This window comes from Maniola hyperantus, chromosome 15, assembly GCF_902806685.2.
Source record: "Maniola hyperantus chromosome 15, iAphHyp1.2, whole genome shotgun sequence".
Taxonomy (NCBI): Eukaryota; Metazoa; Arthropoda; class Insecta; order Lepidoptera; family Nymphalidae; genus Maniola; species Maniola hyperantus.
Window position 1 is genome coordinate 4,341,287 of NC_048550.1, and position 21,413 is coordinate 4,362,699.

General features: G+C 36.0%; 3 protein-coding genes across 6 annotated transcripts in view; 2 read left to right on the forward strand and 1 right to left on the reverse strand.

Moving 5' to 3' along the window:
- The window catches only part of LOC117989018 (cytochrome c oxidase subunit 6A, mitochondrial-like), a 104,488-nt gene that overhangs the window by 44,102 nt on the left and 38,973 nt on the right, over positions 1-21,413 (reverse strand). The window lies entirely within an intron of this gene.
- LOC117989011 (glutathione hydrolase 1 proenzyme-like) overlaps positions 1-21,413 on the forward strand; it is a 35,909-nt gene that overhangs the window by 6,883 nt on the left and 7,613 nt on the right. Inside the window, exons 1-5 of one of the 4 annotated variants that reach the window (XM_034976312.2) lie at positions 1,745-1,986; positions 6,326-6,547; positions 14,499-14,719; positions 18,205-18,394; positions 19,790-19,993. In XM_034976312.2, coding sequence (XP_034832203.1) covers positions 1,871-1,986; positions 6,326-6,547; positions 14,499-14,719; positions 18,205-18,394; positions 19,790-19,993 — 953 coding nt within the window. In that variant the 5' untranslated portion in view covers positions 1,745-1,870. Of the gene's footprint in view, positions 1-1,744; positions 1,987-4,157; positions 4,537-6,325; positions 6,548-12,135; positions 12,154-14,498; positions 14,720-18,204; positions 18,395-19,789; positions 19,994-21,413 lie in introns of those variants that run through there. The other 3 variants (XM_034976310.2, XM_034976313.2, XM_069503223.1) reach the window with 3 other exon arrangements.
- Positions 10,007-10,393, forward strand: LOC117989019 (nuclear protein 1). The gene has a single exon (XM_034976322.2). The coding sequence runs from the start codon at positions 10,121-10,123 to the stop codon at positions 10,322-10,324; it is 204 nt and encodes a 67-aa protein (XP_034832213.1). The 5' UTR covers positions 10,007-10,120; the 3' UTR covers positions 10,325-10,393.

The following is a 21,413-nucleotide window of genomic DNA, read 5'->3' on the forward strand; positions in this document are numbered from 1 at the left end:
CGTACGATATATACAGCTAACAAAAACGATTATATGTATCACCTCTCATGTATCACGAAAGCAAAACCTGTCCTAACTTTTATTCTGGACTGGTATGTTATTTTGTAGGACACCACATGCAACATACTACTTGCTGCGACAATCGACAAACTTAGTGATGTACTCGTAAGTATAAACACTACGAGTTCAAACCTTGAGCAATTCGTGCCAATAAAAAGATAATAAGGCCACAAGAACAACCAGACTCGCAAATGCTAGACCTGCAAAAGGCACAAAAAGCATTTTTTACACTGAAAATGTAACTTCAGCAGCATCGGTAAAAATTCGTAAGTAGAGCTCACGTCAGCGCGTGACGACCTCTGCTGATACCTATCATCAGCATTACTGCGATGCACCCAATTCAGCCAAAGACGTTGTCTTCATTCTATATCGGGTAGTAGGTAGGTACGCCATCAACATTTTCATCCGATATCGTGTCTTTTTCTTTAAAAAGTCGTATATAAAACCCGTTTCTCACATTATATTATAAGGAGCCGTTAAAAGTTGTTTCCTTTCGCATACTTATTTTAGAAGCGATGCGATAATTGCCTCAATAAAATACCATAAACTTAGAGGATATTTTTTTCCTGCTTACCTTTTTAGCGATTCATCGTATTTTTGTCACGATATATTATTTTATTTCACCTATGATTTTACTTTAATGATTTTACCAAAATATGATAAGCTTTAAAAACCTGGTAGGTAGATAGTACATACTAGGTACATACCTTATATCTATCTAGGAATTTAGTTTAATCAAGCAATGCGCAACTTACCTATGCATACTCAAAAGGGCCTCATATTTTGCGTTATACTGATTTCAAATTATTCCTAAGTGGTCACTTCAAATGAATGGTTTATGATAGACACGCAGGATTATTATGATGATAATCAAAGTTACAAAACCCAATAGCAGTTTTCATCAAGCAAACTACTTACCAGATTTTACAGAGTCAACATTAAACAAAGATGTTGGTAATAAACATTAATAGATAGTTAATTCGCCATGACTTGCTATTATTCCTACACCTACTTAATGACTTGTTTGAATATAAAATATTAATTATTCGTAAAAATCTAATGCATTCAGTCGATAAAGCATGATGACTATAAAGCATCAATATTATGTAGTTATTATTAGTTATTCTTTTTTATGAGTAAAAATTAAAAATATACAATTTAACATTTATGTTCACTAATGTCGGTAAGGGTTTGTTTATAAGGCACCTAATAATTTTAATTTATTCTTTCGCATCTAGCAACTTGGAACGCTATATTAAGTAACTAGATATACTTATAAATATTAGACTAAATTGAATAATAGAATGAACCTCCTTGTGTTGTGTAGTACCTATTTCAAAAACACACCACTTGAAAGTACCTACACTACATAGATAAAAAGAAAATATCTTCAAACAATGAAAAAAAATGGTTTTCGAAATCGAATGGAAAGCAGACAGTATTTACCTTACATAGGAATCCCTTTAATAGTAATTAATTTCTAAAGCTAGTTATATCCAGTAGGTAAAACAAGAATACGCTGACGACTGATGACGTAGTTTAAACCATGACTTACCTTAGCAACCGTCATTTAATTTATTAGTCTCGTTCAATTGCGTATGAGCACCACAGGTATTAAAAGTAATAAATGTGGAAAAAATCGCCATTAGACTGACGTATGAACATTCAGAACATACCTTTATACGATGACGTGAAGGTCGCTTGAACAGATTTGTTGACTACTTTTATATGCTACACTATAAATCCGACTTCTTTTAGGAAAGGTTAGTTATATGTCGCGTAGTGATTTAGTTTAATAAGTGTAATAGTGATGTGTGATCGTGAACTGTTGCCGGGAAGTTCTTTGAAGAAACCAGGTCAAAGAGACAGTGTGAAGCGGCGGAACCGGCATGTTTTGATCCGGCTGCCGGACACAGACCGCAATAGGTGAGTTCTGTGTCTAAAATCTCAAGAAAACTTCTGGAAATATATGTTTTGGAATTTCCGTTATTCTGTAGATTTATCTGTACCTGCTAATATTATAAAGAGGTAGGCACCTAAAGTTTGTAAAGTTGCTTGTAGGAAGTAATCTCTGGAACTACTGAACCGACTTTGAAAATTCTTTCACCAGTAAAAAGCTACATTATTCCTGAGTGGATCAGGCTATATTTTATTAAAAAAAAATTGAGATCCCTGCGAATATTGTAACAAGCTACCCGCGCGAAGCCGGGGCGGGTCGGTAGTTGGAAATAAAACTAAGAACATAATCCTAAGTAACCTACCTAAAAAAGGGGTGATTGGAAGTTGGAGGGTTCGATCCCGGGCATGCCACTCTTACTTTTGTTTCAGTTTCGTGAGGAAACCTGCATGCCTGATGTATGTGTTTTTTTTTTCGCTGGTAAAAATACAATTAACTAAGCATCCCTCTTAAGCACGCCTGAGAGTTCTTCATAATGTTCTCAAACGTGCCTGACTATGGCCCAAACCCATCTCATTCTGAGAGGAGACCCAAGTGCATCGACGCTCGATGGCCTGCCTGCTTCCCTAGAATAACTCTAAATGTTCTGTGATAAGTGGAGGGCTCCCCTTTTGTGTTGGTGTAAAACCCAGAACACGAGACAAAGAGTAGATTTATAAGCTTGGAACATTGTAGCCTGTCTATAAATTTTTGCAAGATAATATTATTTATTTTTATTTATGTACACTTTATATTGCGGACACGCATATTGTGCTCGAGAACTATTAGAGTTCCTCCCTCATCTTTCCATTGAATTATTACCGGAAAGGAGTCTTAAACGGATACGTTAAGATTGAAGCGGAAAATGTGTTTAATGACGCATAAAACCGTTTACAAATTTAAATTTAAGGAAACTTACCTACTGGCGTGCCAGGTGCTGTGGCCAGGCCAGGTGGACTTGCTGGCTGGCATCAGAATTTAAATAAGATGATCTGTTCTATAAAGGCTTATGGCCATGCATACAAGTGAACATTTTTTTTTCTCTTATTCCTGACATTCCTGAATATTTTGGACATCAGACATTAATCCACAACACAGTCATCACTCATCCCCACGGACTAGAGTCCGTGGTCATCACCCAGAACTAATTATATCCCGCGTAGGACCAGGACGAAACGAAGCTGATGGGTTGGATTGGATTGGAAGTACATATAACTCAGACACATAAATCACACGTAGGCGGAGCGTATGCTCTACAGAGTACAGACGTCAGGCTAAAAGCTAGAAACCAAATACGTCTAGGTAGTTGCATCGTGTCCTCAAGATCACAGGCATTAAGTTTATGCCTAATACCTACCTATATGTTACTAAGTACTGTTTCATTGTAAAATGACCTTAGAATTGTCATAACAGCCATGAGATTAACAAACTTGTTCGCCTTTTGCTATAAATGTAAGCTTTACTTATGTATTAATCAGAATAAACAAAGGTCATTAATCTAATAATCTGATAAACAATGAGTAAGTATAATAAGTAACTATAGTAGGTAGGTACACGACAGGTCGAGATGGTAATCTGGGAGGGATCACCCCGCACACCCGCACAGCCCCCGCGCTAACCCGGTGCGGTGCGGGCGAGCATGGTTGACGTGCGGGTGTGCGGGGCGTCCCCCCGCCTCATACCCCGATAGTCATCTCGACCTATCTAGGACTATACGTATATACCTACCTACTAAGTAATAAATTGTAGTTGAGGTACCTACCTAGAGTAATAGGAGAGCTTCCTAATAATTAAATTCACTATAGTTGTAGTTCATTATTAGTACCTACCTTTGCTACCTACCTACTTAATAAAAACGCACTATACAAGGTGACCACGTTAATATATAATTTTTTTAAACGTTAACTCCTTGTTAACTCCTTCTAACTTATCACAGCAAAAATAGTTTATAAAAACTAGCTATTATCATGTCATAGGGTAAAAAAATCACTAAAATTTCAATAGGTAAGATTTTTGAATATTCGTCTAAATATTCAAAACAAAAACAATTCTACATAAATTTTACACTTTACACCACGCCATCTATCGCAATTGTGAATAAAAGTGACTGTACTAAATAGACAGGCACATAAACAGCTGTTCTATCGATTTTCCCCAAAGCCCGCAACTGAATTCACTGCATACAATCAGAACTTAATTATTTGTCGTTCTGACGTGTTATTATCACAGTTTTTAGTGTTAGACACTTAAGTTTAGTACCAAATACTCATAACTATACATAAATTAGCGGTGTTTTGAAGATTTAGATATATAGGTTATGTTGTTATTGCCAAGTTCAGCTGTCAGAGACTGGTGTGATAAGGTCACGATAAGGTTATAAACATGGAAAATTCTTTAAGAAGTGGACTGCATCGTCGGCATTTTATAAGCAACCACGTAGATGACATCCCCATGGACACAATTCGTCTAGTCTCCCCTATAAACAGGTTTGCGATATTGCAAGGGAATTTCAGCAATGATGAGAATGATTATCCCGAAAAGTGAGTAACTGTACCAAGTAGACGAACAAGCTTTAGTTTAAGCATAAGTAAAATACTTAATTACTTACTTTTCTAAAGTAAAAGCTCATTGTGTGGTCGGAACATCTATTCGTATTATTTTAATTCCGCAGTTACGTGCCAAAAGCTTAAATACTTATTTGAAATGCGCCTTGTAAAATTTAAAAGCAATAGATTACAACTTGACCTTTTCGTTACGTGGTGGTTAGGAATTAGGATACACGCTACGAACATGCTACGAATTACAAACAGGATAGATAGGTACTACTAGGTAGGTACCTACTTATTAAAAAAAATGTAGGTATAATGTGGCGACTAATACCTATGGTGGGTAAATAATAAAATTTTGTTGTAAATACCTACCTACTACTACGACAATCAAACATTCACATAGTAGGAATACGATATAATAATAAAAAATATCTAAATATAGCGGAATTCTAGTATATAGTGATAGTAGACCATAGAGATGACTAGAAAGTTTAGTACAGTCGTTAGTTTGTTATTGTGAAGTCTAGCTGCTGAAATAACATAATAATAATAATATGAACTATATCTACCTGGGTAGTGTTCAAAAATATTCAAATAGATAAGTATAATAATTATGCCGTACAATAGGTACCTACCTACCTAATGTTAGGTTATAATTAGAGTACCTAGGTAGCTGTATCTAATTCAGCAATAGATGTTCATTCATACCATGGTAAGCCTGGTAACTGGTAAGTGGTAACACACTAAGAAAAAGAAAAGACAAAATATAAAAGATATCTTCAAGTACGTGAAGGTAAGCGATTAGCATACCTACCAAGTACCAACGTAGAAATTACTGGAACAAGTAACACCCAATACGAGTACCTACTACCTATACATAAACTGATACACCTTGTTAAACAAGCGGTGAGCAAAATAATGTAGTGTAAGTCACTTGCTACTCGATAAAAGATGGCTCTGCTATCGCTAAATAAATATGTTTTAAGCGAATAAAATATGAGCATAACCTAAAAAATCCTTACAATGATTATTATTATGAACTACGGAAGTAAGTATGAAGAAAAAACTAGTCAAGTGCGCGTCATAAACTCATCAGAAAAAGGTGGTCAGAACGGGCATAACCTTCCGTAGTCATGGCGGGCTTCTTCTCGGATCGGCGAGCTTGGACTCTACGTAGCTTTAATTTTAAGTTTATATAATTAACTAGAGGATGCCTGCAACTTCGTCCGCGTGGTATTAGGTTTTTGAAAATCCCCTGGGAGCTCTTTGATTTTCCGGGATAAAAATTAGCCCCGGGATGCAGGCTATCGCTGTACCAAATTTTGTCAAAATCGGTTGAATGGATGGGCCGTGAAAGGCTAGCAGACAGATAGACAGACACACTTTCGCATTTTTAATATTAGTATGGATTAGTATGGATTATTTGGTAAAATCATTGCATCAATCTATCTTACAAAATCATAAAACGTACAAAGCCTCAATAGCTCAACGGACTGAAATCCGAATATTACGTTACTCATTATTAACATGGCAAATATTTTTTCTAAAAAAAACTTCGTATAAGTATAGAAATGATACGTATGTTTATTTACTAAACCTTTTCTGAAAGTACATATCTATGTAACACTAAGCAACATAAGTGAAAAAAAATTGTCAAAATTGGTTCATTGGTCTTTGAGATAATCCCGAACATACATGAGATACATCGCTGGTCGAATAGATCGAAGATGTACCTAGCCTTCTTTTTTGCAGTTGCTTAATTTTTTTTTATTTGTTTCAGACCCTACAAATTAAGGACAAAGCTACTAATATCAGGATTAGTTATTCTGATACTGGTGTCAGCGTTAAGCGGGTATCTAATCGGAAAAGCAGACTACAATGCGTGGAAGCTAGCCGAGCCGCCGGATCCAGTGTATCCTCTGCCACCGTCGCCTTCCCGGCTCCACACCTTCAAGAGGGCGGCGGTCTGCACAGACGCTCCTCAATGCTCGGAAATAGGAAGGTAAGATTGCTTAGAATTTTTCAAAAGATCATCTCGTCAAATATCATATCAATTTAAGAGAAAAAATCACGAAAATCGGTCCAAATAATTTGAAGAAATAGGTGTAGGCAAGTGCTACATTATCTAACGTAGATAAAGAAATGTATAGGTAGGTGTGTTCTGGTTCAACAATAAAAACATTGAATTTCAGCGAACGAGGTTAACGTTTATATAACTATCTACAGCAGACCTAAATATTTGTATATTAGTACGTAAAGTGTACCTATCTAATTCCGTTGCCAACATTTGGTATCTGCGCAAAGTCGCAAACACATGTGCACTCTATATTCCCTCATGCGAGATTTACACGATTCGATTTTTGCCGCTTGCTTGACTAGGCGGCGCGGCGCAGCAAAAATCGACGTGTAAAATAGCAAATTGACTAGACAACCGATGAATGACACTGCCAAATTGGTTGCGCAACCAAGCGGACGTGGGTGAGGTACAGTACGTGACAGGTCGAGACGGCAATCGGGGAGGGACAGCCCCCGCGCTAACCCGGTCCGGGCGAGTGCGGGTGACGTGCGGGTGTATAGGGTGTCCCCCGTCTCATACCCCGATTACCATCTGGACCTGTCGACCTATTGGAGTCATAGGTATTCAAAACCTACATAAGAAAATAACGATGAAGGATCAGAATCCGACGTAACACTTTTTTTAAGTAGGTCTTAAATGGTTAATTATTTGTCCTATTAGATCAAAAAAATTAACACTATATTTTTTTGCGCCCTAAAAACCGTAAAACTTTAATTTAAAAATATATTTTTCTTAGACAGGTGAAAACACTGTCGGCCATGTTTGGCCGATAGATTATCTGTGCTCTGACGTCATGCATTTGTAAACAACAGCATAACCTCCCAAAGTTTAATAAACATGACTTCTATACTAGTTTACATGAAAAATATAGTAATTATCGTTATTGTATCATCCGAGAATGTAAAAACGCATCGATAAAGACCACAGGAAAGTTGTGGATTAGAGTGCCCAGTGAAATAAATATACGTAACACGCGAAGACTTGCTTAAAGAGATCCTATATGACTAACGACTTCAACCCAAATTTATTATTGCAAAGATCACTTTGTTGTAATTCTTACTTAATAACTTATTCAGTTTATAAAGAGAAAACGATATTTTTTTACGTTTACTATGAGTTTTCAGAAATATATAAAAACTAGCTTATGCTCGTGACTTCGTCCGCGTGGACTTCATAAATTTCAAACCCCCATTTAACTCACTCAGGGGTGGAATTTCAAAAAATCCTTTCCTAGTGGATAGCTTCTCTTTACCTACAAAGAACACACAGACCAAATTTCATGTATCTAGGACCAGTTGTTTAGATGTTTAGGCTGTGCGTTGATATATAAGTTAGTCAGGACTTTAAATTTTATATATAATATGGATACTACGTTAGTGCCCGCGTGACATAGGGATGACATTTCTTTGTTTACATATTTAATGACGTCACATCATGGCTGACAGCGTTTTCTGCGTTTCAAATAAAAATAAAAACTGTATTTTTTTAAATTGGATTTATATCCATCCTGCGTTTTTAATCATTGTTATTGATATATTTCGTTGTCTTAAGCAAAATACTATAATAAATAATCATTTATTGGACGAAATTAGATATGAGTCAAGTAGCCCATTATGACATTAATTAAATTCGAACTGTACTTACTTGTCTGGAGTACATCGCACTTAGTTTTTTTGCTCCAAGGTAGATCAGATTGTATCACCGAAAATTCGGTGCAAACAGGTTATCGAATTACGTTCAAGTAAAAGATTTTATGAAACCAGAGCGATAACGATGACTTGTTTTATTTAAAACTACTTAGCTGTTACCTACTCGTAAATTTTCCAGCGTAGGTAGGAAGGACATATTTTGTGCTACCTGTCTGACTGAAATTCTTATCAAAATCGCTTCAAACTTTTCAAAGATGCTAATCTTTGAAAAGCAAATCGATTTTATTTTTAAAGAATATTAGCCATATTTATCATGACTAATATCCCCTTTTCCCTCCAAGTAAGTGCAAAGCTTGTGCTAGGAGTAGGTACGACAAATAGTGCAACGGGTGGGATTTGAACCGGCCGTCTTTCGGATTTCAGCCGCTCCTGTAACCGTCGAGCTTTAAAATGACAAAAATAAAGAGGGCTTTCAATAACGTGCTATATATAACGTATTAATAGCTGTTTTAAATCAGTTATTTCGAACAAGACACAAAATCCAATTTTATTAATTTGCGGAAAATCTGTTTTCTCGGATAAACATTTTCTCGAGTTAAAAATTAGTCTGATTTCCTTTATGTAATAAAACGCTATACCTAGCTCTTATGAAGCTATTGGCCACAAGATGGCGTTATTTCAAATAAACCAATTTATTTACCTCTGCCTTTAGGTAAACCTGTCACATTAATTCATTTAATTAAAATTGAAAAGCTACATTATAATTTTCGGCGTTTTAACTACCTACCTAAAAGTAACGTTTAAATCATGTTCAGTCGTGCCTACTTTACTTGGATTTTTTTCTAGAATTTCAATGAGTTCAGTTTAAAGCTTTAAATAATATGCAGAATGATGCAGAATGAATGATCACGTTATCATTGTGTTGTTTTTACCTTTGTTACGGCTTCAGTTCGACACACACATCTCTAAAACATCCTACACACATATTTTCACCGTCTCATCAATGTTACCATCTTATAAAATTGTTACCACTTTAGTGATAGACCTGCCTGTAGAGATATTGCAAATAAGTTATAATATCTAGTTGGTACCTACACATTAACTAATCTAAAAATAATTATAGATAGACAGGTAGGTACTTAATTTATTATTGAAACAAAAACAAACTTCTTTACCATAAAAAATTAAAATAAGCGTTAAACGCGTGTGTATTTTAAACCTGGTAACTAGCTAGGTAGATTTCCTATCTAACGGCATGTATATGACAAAACCTCAATATAGAGGTAATCTTAGCAAATCAGTAGTATCAAAAAGTTTATTGTTCATTTAATCGAACTAAAAAAATGTAGGCCAACATTGCTGCAGGAATATTTCGGAATAATCTTATTCAAGCTTGTCCTGTGAGTGCGACATAGGCCAGACACTTCCAACTCGTCCTCTCGTGTTCGACACCATGTTGACGTTTGACCAACATTTTCTTATTTTGATAACAATAATTCGTTTCGTCATGGTCTTACTTAATAATACCGGCAGTCAGATGTAAATAGTAGTTCCTCAATTTTGCAACGGCATCCCAAACCAGCTTACTCACACAAATAAAATTCTTGTATACAAACAACATCCTTCATAACCGGGTCGAAGCTGTAGCACCAACCAATCATGATTCGAGAATTTTATCGACGCGCATGCGGTCACTGACGTGTCTCGCGACGCCTATATATACGCCGTTCGGAGCGTGGAGCGAAACATTAAGTAAAACTAAACTATAAACTTCAGTGGCCGCCCGCCGCAGTCACCGCGATAAATCTAAACTTTTTCTTTGTGAGTTTAATCAGATCTAGTCATAAATATGTCTGAGGCTTTCTTCGATGAATACGACTACTACAACTTTGACCACGACAAGCACATTTTCTCCAGTCACGGTGGCAAGCAACGCTCGAAGAAGGAGGTGAGCGAGCACACTAACCACTTCGACCCGTCCGGCCATTCGAGAAAGATCGTGAAGAAGTTGGCTAACACCGAAAACAACAAGAAAGCCGTAAATAAAAGTTAGATGAATTTTTGGACAAAATACGACTATGGCTTGTGAATGGAATGTTGATTTAATGCCAAGCGAACGGAGGACATTATGGCGAATACCCGAAGAACGCACGGGTCGCTCGTCGCTGAGATCAGTGGAACAGCCGAGGCGGTTTTTGCTGACGCAAAGCTTCTACTATGGACACTACAACGGAAGAGCAAGGTGGCGAAGCGTGCTTCGTGACCGCACCGGAGCAAACCGGTGAAAATCTATTTCAAATATCTCGTTCCAAAGACTGATCTCAATAACTCCTTGGGCTTGTTGTAAAGCTCTGTATCTCTGTGTTACTAATTCCTAGGTAGATTATTACGTTATTGTATCTTTTCGGGGTACTCAAGTGACTGTAATATTTAATTTAAGGTAAATAAATGATATTTAATTTTACTGATGTACTGTTTTATTGTGTTTGTATGCTGCTCAATTTACGAGGTTATCGGCTGGCGTGTGTAGTCACCTACGCGCAACGGTCGTTCGATCGTTGTTTATACACAAAAACAACCTTGAGCCGAGGCAGACTGCGACTTATTTGCTATATGACCTTGTCCGTTATTTATCAGTTCCATTTTTCCTTTTTGTTGCCGTTTCAATATAAAAATACACGAAGGAACGTAGGTAGACACTACTACAAAAAAAAAAATAGTCTCCTCCTGCTGAAATTAATCAGAATGCAGACTGCAGTCTAATTTTAGTGTACCTATTTGAGTTTTTCTATCTACCAAATTAAGTACCCTACTAAAATAATTTAACTTGGTGTTATATAATTATCAGTTTTAAAATTATTGTCATATCGATTTAAAACAAAAGTTGATCTAAATTTCCGTTCGGTTTTCATAGACTTTTTTTTTGTATTCAGCGTGTAACATTTTTTTTCGAATTAAGTAAATTCTTTCAAACGTTTGCTACCCTATAAGTGATATAACTAAACTAAAACAGTTTTATTATTCTATTGATTATTAATATTTACTATTCCTTATTTATTTTACTTATATATTTTTGTGAAAAAAGCTGTAAGTATATAAATCCATTTTTTTGAAATAAATAGGTAGGTAAATATTTTCATACGGAACAACTTACCGAAGTATTAGTTGTTTCCGCGTGTATTTTTTAAATAAACAATTATTTATTAATACAATATTTAAGAAATAGAATTAGTTAAACCAGTTACAAGAATTAATACGTACTAGCACAATATATAAATACACCGTTATATTAGAAAACATATATTAGATATTATTAGTAAGTACCTACTAATAGGTACTTAACCTACACAGCTTCGGCTTAACTTTTAACCGACTTCATTAAAGAATCCCCTTCGCTAACTACGAAACTCATCTACTTTTGTTAAAAACATTGTGTTATACTGTACATTTGTACATGATTAACGTAAACTATACTTATTACAGAAAAGAAATCCAGTTTTATTTGTAGGTATACTTATATTAATATAATCCATCACAACTGCGTACCTAGCTACTTAGATATTATGTTTTATTCAATAACAAAACCATATCATAATACGTATAGCTACTTAGTTATTATGTATTTATCTATACAATTATCATACGTTTACATAACTGACCTTTAAGACTTGTTTGAGAGAACTGCGTAGAGAGCGAACCCTATTAATAAACAACATAATTTGGTTTCTTAAATGTTTATGTTTTTATTTAAAGAGTCTAACTAGGTAGTGCTGTTTTAAGTTAACGACGTTAACTTTTCCATTGGTCCTAACTTTTAATATCCCGTTCATTTATAAAAAATCTTCGAATAAATAAAACGGTTGGTTACCCTACATGCATCCAGTAAGTAGCTATAATATTTTTGTTAAAAATGTTAGAGATACCTACCTACCAGTGGCGTGCAGGTCATAGAGGCATAAATGCACTGCTTACCCCAGTTGTAATAGCTTAGTGCTTATTTTTTATTATGGCCTGCCAGTAAACAGGTTCCTACCTAACTAATGCCTACCCTGGCCTCAAACCCTGTGCACGCCACTGCTACCTACTACTAAATTGGAATTCAGCTCATTAATAAATTGTTCTGTGACTTTAATAAGCATACCTAATATTTTATTATTGCAATAGTTCAGACTATTTACGTAGGTATTTATTCTGTACCGGCATACATTTATTAAGTAGGTATCCTACTTTTTTATTTTTCCATTCAGGTCAAAGATATTTAAGTATACCTAGGTAAACACTTAAGTAGGTACATTTTTCGCAGTTATGCCTATCTACCATTTTACAACAATAGCATTTTCAATAGGAATCATATTGGAAAAATCAAGGCTAAGCATAATATTCGTGCTGAATATGAATTATAATAAAAATTGCGTCAATCAAGTACCTAAGTGCTGAGTTAGTAGTTAAGTACAAGTACAAAATTGCTTTGCTTTTGAATATTATCTATATGACATATACAAAAACCAAAGTTATTTGGGATATCGAATATCGACAAGTAGGTACCTAGGTAGTTTCTTAGGATGCTGATTGTCATGACAACCGTAGGTTTACTTCAAAGTTAAACATATAAATGTACAGTTTATACCTATATTAACACTTGTTACCACAGTATAAACATCACATATGCGACTAAATTGGCTCACAAGTTTCGCAACGTGAGTTGGGAATTGAGATAAATCCGTCACACGTGATGCCTCTCCTTGACGTTGAGATTTAAAAATACACCGTTTGTGCATGTTGTTATGAAGATAAACTATAGACTAAGAGGCAGCACGCGCCAGACCTTCGTTATTTTATAAAAACTGAATGTTTCTCTGCGTATTGTCTCACTACACTGCACTGGGAGGAACGATCAGCGACTAAGAAGTTTGAATCATTTCATCATCATCATCATCATCATGATCAACCCATCGCCGGCTCACTACAGAGCACAGGTCTCCTCTCACAGTGGATCATTTAACTTTAATAAATTGTTAAACTTTAAGGGTAGGGGGTTGCCACGATACTGAGTGTCTGGCATTGCATGACGTGATCTCTAACATCATCATCATGGCCCATCACCCATCACCGGCCCACTACAGAGCACGGGTCTACTCTCATGTGCGGATTGGTAGACTTCACACATCTTTGAGAACATTATGGAGAACTCTCAGGCATGCAGGTTTCCTCACGATGTTTTCCTTCACCGTTAAAGCAAGTGATATTTAATTAATTAAAACGCACATAACTCCGAAAAGTTAGAGGTGCGTGCCCGGGATCGAACCCCCGACCTCCGATTAGAAGGCGGACGTCCTAACCACTAGGCTATCACAGCTTGTTATCTATCTGATCTCTAATACTATTCCGAAGAAAATGTAAAAAAAAAATAGACTTTATACCATGGTATATTATATTCTGTGCTAAGCGTTCCACAGCCAGAATTCTGAATTCAGATTTCTGCGTCCAAAACTGACCAAATAATATATTCAGTACCTAAATAAGATTAAGCTTGGAGTTGTAGGCCCAGATATTTAGGTAGATTGCTCCTAAATCAATGTGGGGCCTAATATACAAAATTAAAATTAAAGACTAAAGAGTGAAGATGAATACGATATGATGTTTTCACACTTGACCACAACCACACCTGATGGAAAGTGATGATGTGGCCTAAGATGGGACGCGTTTACCTAGAAGATGCCTATTCAGTATTCACTCTTGTTTTAAAGATACCCAGATTGAAACACAGATCGCGAAAAAGGATTCCAAATCTTAGGCATGCGTTAGAAATGCGTATGACCAACCTTAGTTGGTAATTATGATGTACTTAGTTCCTACCTAAATGCAGTCCCGCCGCGCATTGCTGGAGTGAGCTGCGAGTCAATTCCACGCCTACATATTTAGGCCTACCACTTTTTTTAATCAGTACTTACCCATATTATCAGTACCTACCCATATTATAAATGTGAAAGTTTGTTTGTTTGTTGGTTTGTCCTTCAATCACGTCACAACAGAGCAACGGATCGACGTGATTTTTTGCATGAGTAGGTATAGTTAAAGACCTGGACAGTGACATAGGCTACTTTTTATCCCGGGAAATCAAAGAGTTCCCACGGGATTTTCAAAAATCTAAATCCACGAGTAGGAAGTCGCGGGCATCAGCTAGTAGGTACCTACTTACCACTTACATAATGAGCGTTTTGTTCCAGGCACATTCTCTCAATAAATGGGTCGGCGGTGGACGCGACGATCGCAGCCATGTTCTGCAACGGCCTCTACAACCAGCAGAGCATGGGCCTCGGCGGAGGGTTCTTCATGACGGTCTACATCAAGGAGGAGGAGAGAGCGTACACTGTGATAGCTAGGGAGAAGGCGCCAGCTGCTGCTTCGATGGACATGTTCAATGGGAACTTCGATAAAGCATCTAAAGGTAGGTATTGTTTGTTCATCGTAATTTGAAGCGTGAGTAATATGTTGGCACTATTGCAAATCACACAATAATAAACCCTAACTGGAAGGAATAAAGAAACAAAGCAATGGTGCCAACATTATTACCTACTCACGCGTCAAGTTACGATGAACGGACAATAGTTACTGGCTCTTACTCTACTATGGGTTGGGATGGCTTATGAGTTTCGCAGTGTTCGCTCTCACACTTCTTCTTCTTCTCGGCTTCTTCGGCTTCTTTAGAGGACGATTCAGACTAGGTACATGATCGGCATATTCAACCTTAATGCATTGCATTAAGGTTGGATATGACACATGTCGATTGAATCGTCCTCTAGAGAAGCCCGTATTTTGACCTGAATTCCAATGTTAGTCTTCTTAGGACCACTTGGACAACGACAGAACAAACTGATACAGTAAAATTTTGTACCTAATGCTGTCACTTTTTAGCATGAGCATAATGCGGTTGCTACAAAGTGACAGCATTGAAAAACTAAATAAGTTTAAGTGTACCTACTAGGTACTTTGCAAGTGAGCCTTTCTTCATATCGTTGCTGTTTCATTATATTTTGATGAAGAAAACGTCTTTGAATTCATCGTCGTCTTTACGCCTGACATAGGCTATGTTATGACGTCATGACAAATCCAATATAGCAGATTTGACCAAGAGTCCAAGGTCTTAAAAAGATCGTAGATCATCAACCGATTAATTGAATACAATTATTACAGAAAACAATACTTATTGAGTTCGTGAGTTTGTTATTGAACTATTATTTAATACGTGACATTATCATTAGGTTACCTATGATTATATTTTTAGAACGTGCCTGCCGTACGTAGGTACATATGGTGATTAGTGACTCAGGTTCAAATATAATGATATCCATTATCCACCTACCTACCAAAGTCAAAAAATAAGTAAAGGTAGAACGATAATAAAATTATAAAATAGCCCTAGGTAGATAGGTACACGAAGTAACTAGTATTACTAAGTACCTATCTAACATATCAGTGCCAAGGACTCCTACCTAGGCACCTTTAATACATATAGGTAAACTGTATAACTCTAGTTCACCGTTCCTCTAAAATCCCATTACAAGTGAAACATAAGACGTGGTGAGTTGAATTAAAAAAGTTGTATGGCATAATGAATATAATACAACTTTTATTCAACTCATAAAATCAACTTATAAAAAAGTGGGAATTACTTATTATTTTTTAAATAAGTTAACAATAATTGTGGATTATTAAACACAATAAAAATTAATGCAGTAAATTACAATGGTAATTTATATAGTAGGTACAAAATATAGTATTGTTGTAGATGCGGATAGTACTATTAATTGTTGAAAACGCGTTTTTAAAACAAAACCTTAGCAGTCGCAGCGCTAACACAATAGGTATTTTTTTCAGACCATTGACCGCAATTTAGGTTGACTAATTATAACGTACAGACGTAGGTATGTGTATAAAGGAAAACATTTAAAATACTTATCACTAGCAAACCATGAAATGTTTTACTGGGTGTATAATAATTATGCCGATGCGCTGGCTGTATGATTAATTATTATTTATTACAGTGTGTTCGGACATGAACTAACGATATTATAAACACTTATATAACTATTTTAAGGTATAAATACACTCTAAACTTGGGCCCAATCCACTTCCTACCTGTGTGGCAGCCATTTTAGTTTTTTGTTGAAATATTCTTATACGTGTACGAAAAAAACCATATCTCTCAAAGTTTTGGTCTTACTGAGATAAAATTGAACTTATTCGAAGGGTAACAATACTGTCCCTATGTCAATAGGGTTGTCGAGGGTGTTTTTGCAGTGATTTACAATAATTTGTGAATTTGCATAATTTTACGATAATTTTTTCAAGTTGTTCAAAAGTTATGGAAATGTGAACACTTTGTTTTGTAATGTCGACAATAGGACAGTATTGCTGCCTTTCGAATAATCCCATTTTTATCTCAGTAAGACCAAAACTTTGAGAGATATGATTTTTTTCGTACACGTATAAGAATAATATTTCAACAAAAAAACCAAAATGGCTGCCACACAGGTAGGAAGTGGATTGGGCCAAAGTTTAGAGTGTATTTGTACTTAAAAATAGTTGTTTTAGGTATAAGTGTTTAAAATATCGCTAGTTCATGTCCGCGCGGACACACTGTATATATGAATGAATACATATTGTTTCTTTTATAAATATATCATAGAACAGTCAATAACTAAGGTACCATGCCCTACCTTGTGATACCTTTTTCGGTTCATGAGATACAGCCGCTGACAGACGGACGGACGAACAGTGGAGGCTTAGTATGTAGTAATAGGGACCCATTGACACCCTTCTGGTACGGGACCCAAAAAAAGCTTAAATAAAAATCTTTTGAAAAGGTACCAAATTCAAAAAGCTTTTTTTTATTCACTAAGTATATTATGCACACGCTTGACCACGATTACACCTGATGGGAAGTAATGATGTGGTAGGTAGCTAAGATGGGACGCGTTAAAAATAATGCCGTGCTTTTAAAAGTTCGCGAATCTGTTCTTACGAATTCGCATTACTTTCATGCGTTTCACTAAAGCTTTCTCCCGATCTGGTTCGGCATCAGAAGCATTCCGCGTGTTGCCATGTAGTTTCTAAAATGCGAAGTGATTGATCGATACACTAGATAGCTTAAGTTATATGATGTGACATAATAATATTAAAGAAAGAACAAAAAAATTATAAAATTAATTAATCTAATAAAGCCTATAGGTACCTACCTATAATAGATAGGATACATAGATAACTACTCGTATGTAAGCAGCTGGTATAGGAATCGATTAGGAGTTAGGACACAATTTATAGACTTTGGATTGGATCCTTATCCTCCTTAGAACTTCGGCGAGATGTAAGCTAACTCAAAATCGGTTAAACCGGTTGGGCCGTGAAAACCTAGCAGACAGACGGACATACAAACAGACAGACACATTGTCGCATTTATGTTATTATAGTATGGATAGGTAAGGTATTGTGCAATAGTTTCATTGTGTATAAAAATATGACGTCACTCTAAATTCAAAATGGCGAATGATGCTGAGAGTTCGAGAGTGGGTGTGTTCGCTGACGTATGGAATATGGATGCCTGCCTTTTTTAGGTCTATTATTTTATAGTCCGTACAAAATGACTTCTCACGCGCGATTTTAACTGGGTCAACTGTCATGTGAAAGTACGGTTCACCTTTAAAATAAGACTAAAATCGTACTTTTGACATGAAACATGACACAAAAAGTTAAAATGGCGCGTGAGGCGTTAAAAAGCGAGGCTCAATTATTTGTCCCGTTAGGAAACAAAAATGTAAATCTAACACCAAGGCACCTAGGCATAGTCCTATTTCTAGTGATAACAATTTTTGGTCATAATTCATAATGTTATACGAAAATGAATATCATTCATTTATTTTTTGATTTGTTTAGGTCCCCTCTCCGTGGGTGTGCCCGGTGAACTGCGGGGTATGTGGGCTGCCCACAAACGGTGGGGCAAGCTGCCCTGGGAAAGCCTCGTGAAGCCCACGCTAGATTTCTGCAAATACGGTTTCACAATGTCCAAAGCCTTGTACGATGGCTTGGAAATCAATCCGTATGTCAAGAACGATCCTCATTTAAGGTAATTTTTTTATTTTTCTAGGTAACTTCAACTTCCTAGATGAGCATGAAGTATAGAAACTATTTTTGTCTAGGGCCTAGGCTATCGATTGCCTGTGGCTTAGCTCCCATGGGAACTTTGAAAAATCCAGCCACTAAAGTGAACATCTGTGCATAATTTCAACTTTCTAGATTGCGTGTTAATGAGTCAGTGAGTGAGTCTACCGTTTTAACGTACCTACTTATTAATTAAATAGATCTATTAATCATTCAAACAGGATATTCAATAAAAAAAATGGAGGTGATAGTAGAATAAATAACGTAGGTATACTGTAAAACACATTGCAGAACTTTATGACTTTGTATACATAACACTTAGGTCAGGCTTCAAGGTGACCGGCAATATTATTTTCCATCAGAAATATTCGGATCATTGTCTTACAAAATCTATCTTTATGGTACTCTCTCTCCATGTTCTAGGTGTAAGTATAATAATCTCTGTGAGCTGACAATTCTCATTGTAACATACGAAAACGTAACCCTTTGTTTGTGAAACTAGCACACATTTTTAAACTTTAAGCCGGTTCTATCAGGAAATGATAAAGAAAAACCTTGTAACTTGCTTTGTCGCGTGCGGCGTGACCAAACAAGCGTTCCATAAAAATCGTCACATGATTTGAGTTGTGTTTATGTACCTACTAAATACCCACATAGTGCATATAAAGATATTGGTAAGATTTTTTTAATAATTCATATTCAAGATATAGCAAAAAGCCATGTCACTAGGAGAATGTTAAATATGCATGTGGAAGGAAAAAAGAGGAGAGGGCGACCAAAGAAAAGGTGGATGGATTGCGTGAAAGAGGATATGCGTGTAAAAGGGATGGATAATACGTTGACGGATGACAGAAGTGAGTGGAAGGAAAATACATGTTGTGCCGACCCCACGTAACGTGGGATAAGGTAAGGAAGAAGGATTCAAGATATTATAGCAATACGTACCTACATGAATTGTCCGCAACAACTACAACGGTTGCCGATTGACGAGTCATCTCCATTACTTTTTGATTACTTACACTGTTCATCACAGCAAAGGATAAAACATAGAAAACGCATTTCTAACAATTTGACATTCGAAAAAAGAAGCCAGAAACTCATATCTGTTTAACACTAACTTAAACCAATTAATTTAGCGTAAATCATAATAGGCTCATGATTTGATCGATTCCTTTCTTACCAGAATTACTGATCTCTGGTTCCTATTGTCTGTACGACACTGGCTGCTACTATTATTGGCCGACTTTACCTGACAGTTACAGAATTACAATCGAATTGAAGACGTGTGTGGTAAAATAATTATATACCTATATTGTGTAGGTATCTATGTTTTATCTTTCGCTGTTCAATCAATTTACAGGAAGATGTACTACAACTCGTCGAAGGACAAGTTCCATAAGCCGGGCACGCTAGTCAAACCCTCGGAGGCTTTGTGCAACACGCTCAGAATCATCGCCGAGAAGGGTGGCGACGAGCTTTACAACGGAACTCTTGCCATTGACTTCTTGGAGGACCTCGACCGAGTTGGCAGCATCATCACGGCTGAAGACCTTAGGGACTACCAGTAAGTTATAGAACTAATAGATGATAAGATTAAAACACCGAACTAGAGTTAATTTCAAATATAAGTTAAGATCCATTGATTTATTAACTACCTTAATAAATCAATGTTAAGATCCTATTTTATTAACAAATTGTAACGATCCCCATTTTTGAATTAAATGTAATTTAATATTGTAGCAAGTGCTTCTATAAACAATGTAAATTGTTTATAGAAACACTATTATTATGTATTGCTAAGTAGACGGAATTGTCACTTCAGCTTCGCAACCTGTTGAACTAGGTATGTCGGTTACTCCGGTTTCCCTACGGATCTCCTCATTTCTGATTTGATCATGTAGAGAGACTCCGAGCCTTCTCATGAGGCACATACATAGCGACCATGTCTCGGATCCATGTTTTATAATAATTTTCTATATATTAATTTTAAGAAAATAAAATTCGGGTTTTTTGTTTGAGAGCGGTGATTTTGGACCATAATGATTTACAGACCTAAGACCTAACTAATAACCTGCAAGTGAATAGGATATTGATTAGATGCCTACTAGATATTAATGAGTAGGTAGGTAATTATTTATTAGACTTAATTCATTGGTAACAAAGTATGAATGTCCGACTGAACTACAATCTGTAACATTATAATGCGATTGATAATTCTGTTTTGTAAACACATTTCGTTGTCTTATCAATTTTAACTTCAAAACATTGCTATCAGAATTTATTTATAAACATAATAAGTACCTATTTGCGAAGTGTATCACTAGTTTTTAATGTATACAATGTAGGTGTAATGTAAACAGATTACAATAAAATTCCTCTCTCGACGTGTAGAAAGTTCGGCAGGGCATTTTAGGTGCGAATTTTTTCTATTTAGTTACTTGGGTGGGTTTCTGTTTATATAATAGCCGTGTGCCCAATAGAATATTCATTCACACTTAAACTGACTAACTGATGTTTAGACTTTAGATCAATTCAATCGGTACCAAAATAGGTAGTGTACCTCTACCTACCTATCTGTAGATTGATAAATAGTTCTGTTTACGAACTCTCCCCTTTCTCATAAATAATTTCAAATTGCCTATAATAAAAATGAAATATTTCGTATTTAGATTTACGTCCTTGTTTAGGTAATTCTAACGAAAGTACCTACATGTTAACAAAGTGCCTAGATATAGGTAATACTCAGATTAATTATTCTAGAATAATGCATCCAAGAGGTACCTAATATTTTATTTTTTTCTCCAACTCCGTCTTATTGGTTAGTGTTTTCCTACCTCCTAAATTAAATACTAAGGCTGTACATACAGACAAATCCATACCTGCCTTCCTGCATATTCCTTTGTATTAAATAAAACAACTAAATTGTTAGAGGATATTTAAATATGCACGTTTAACATGAATATCTAAATACCCCTTTCCTCATC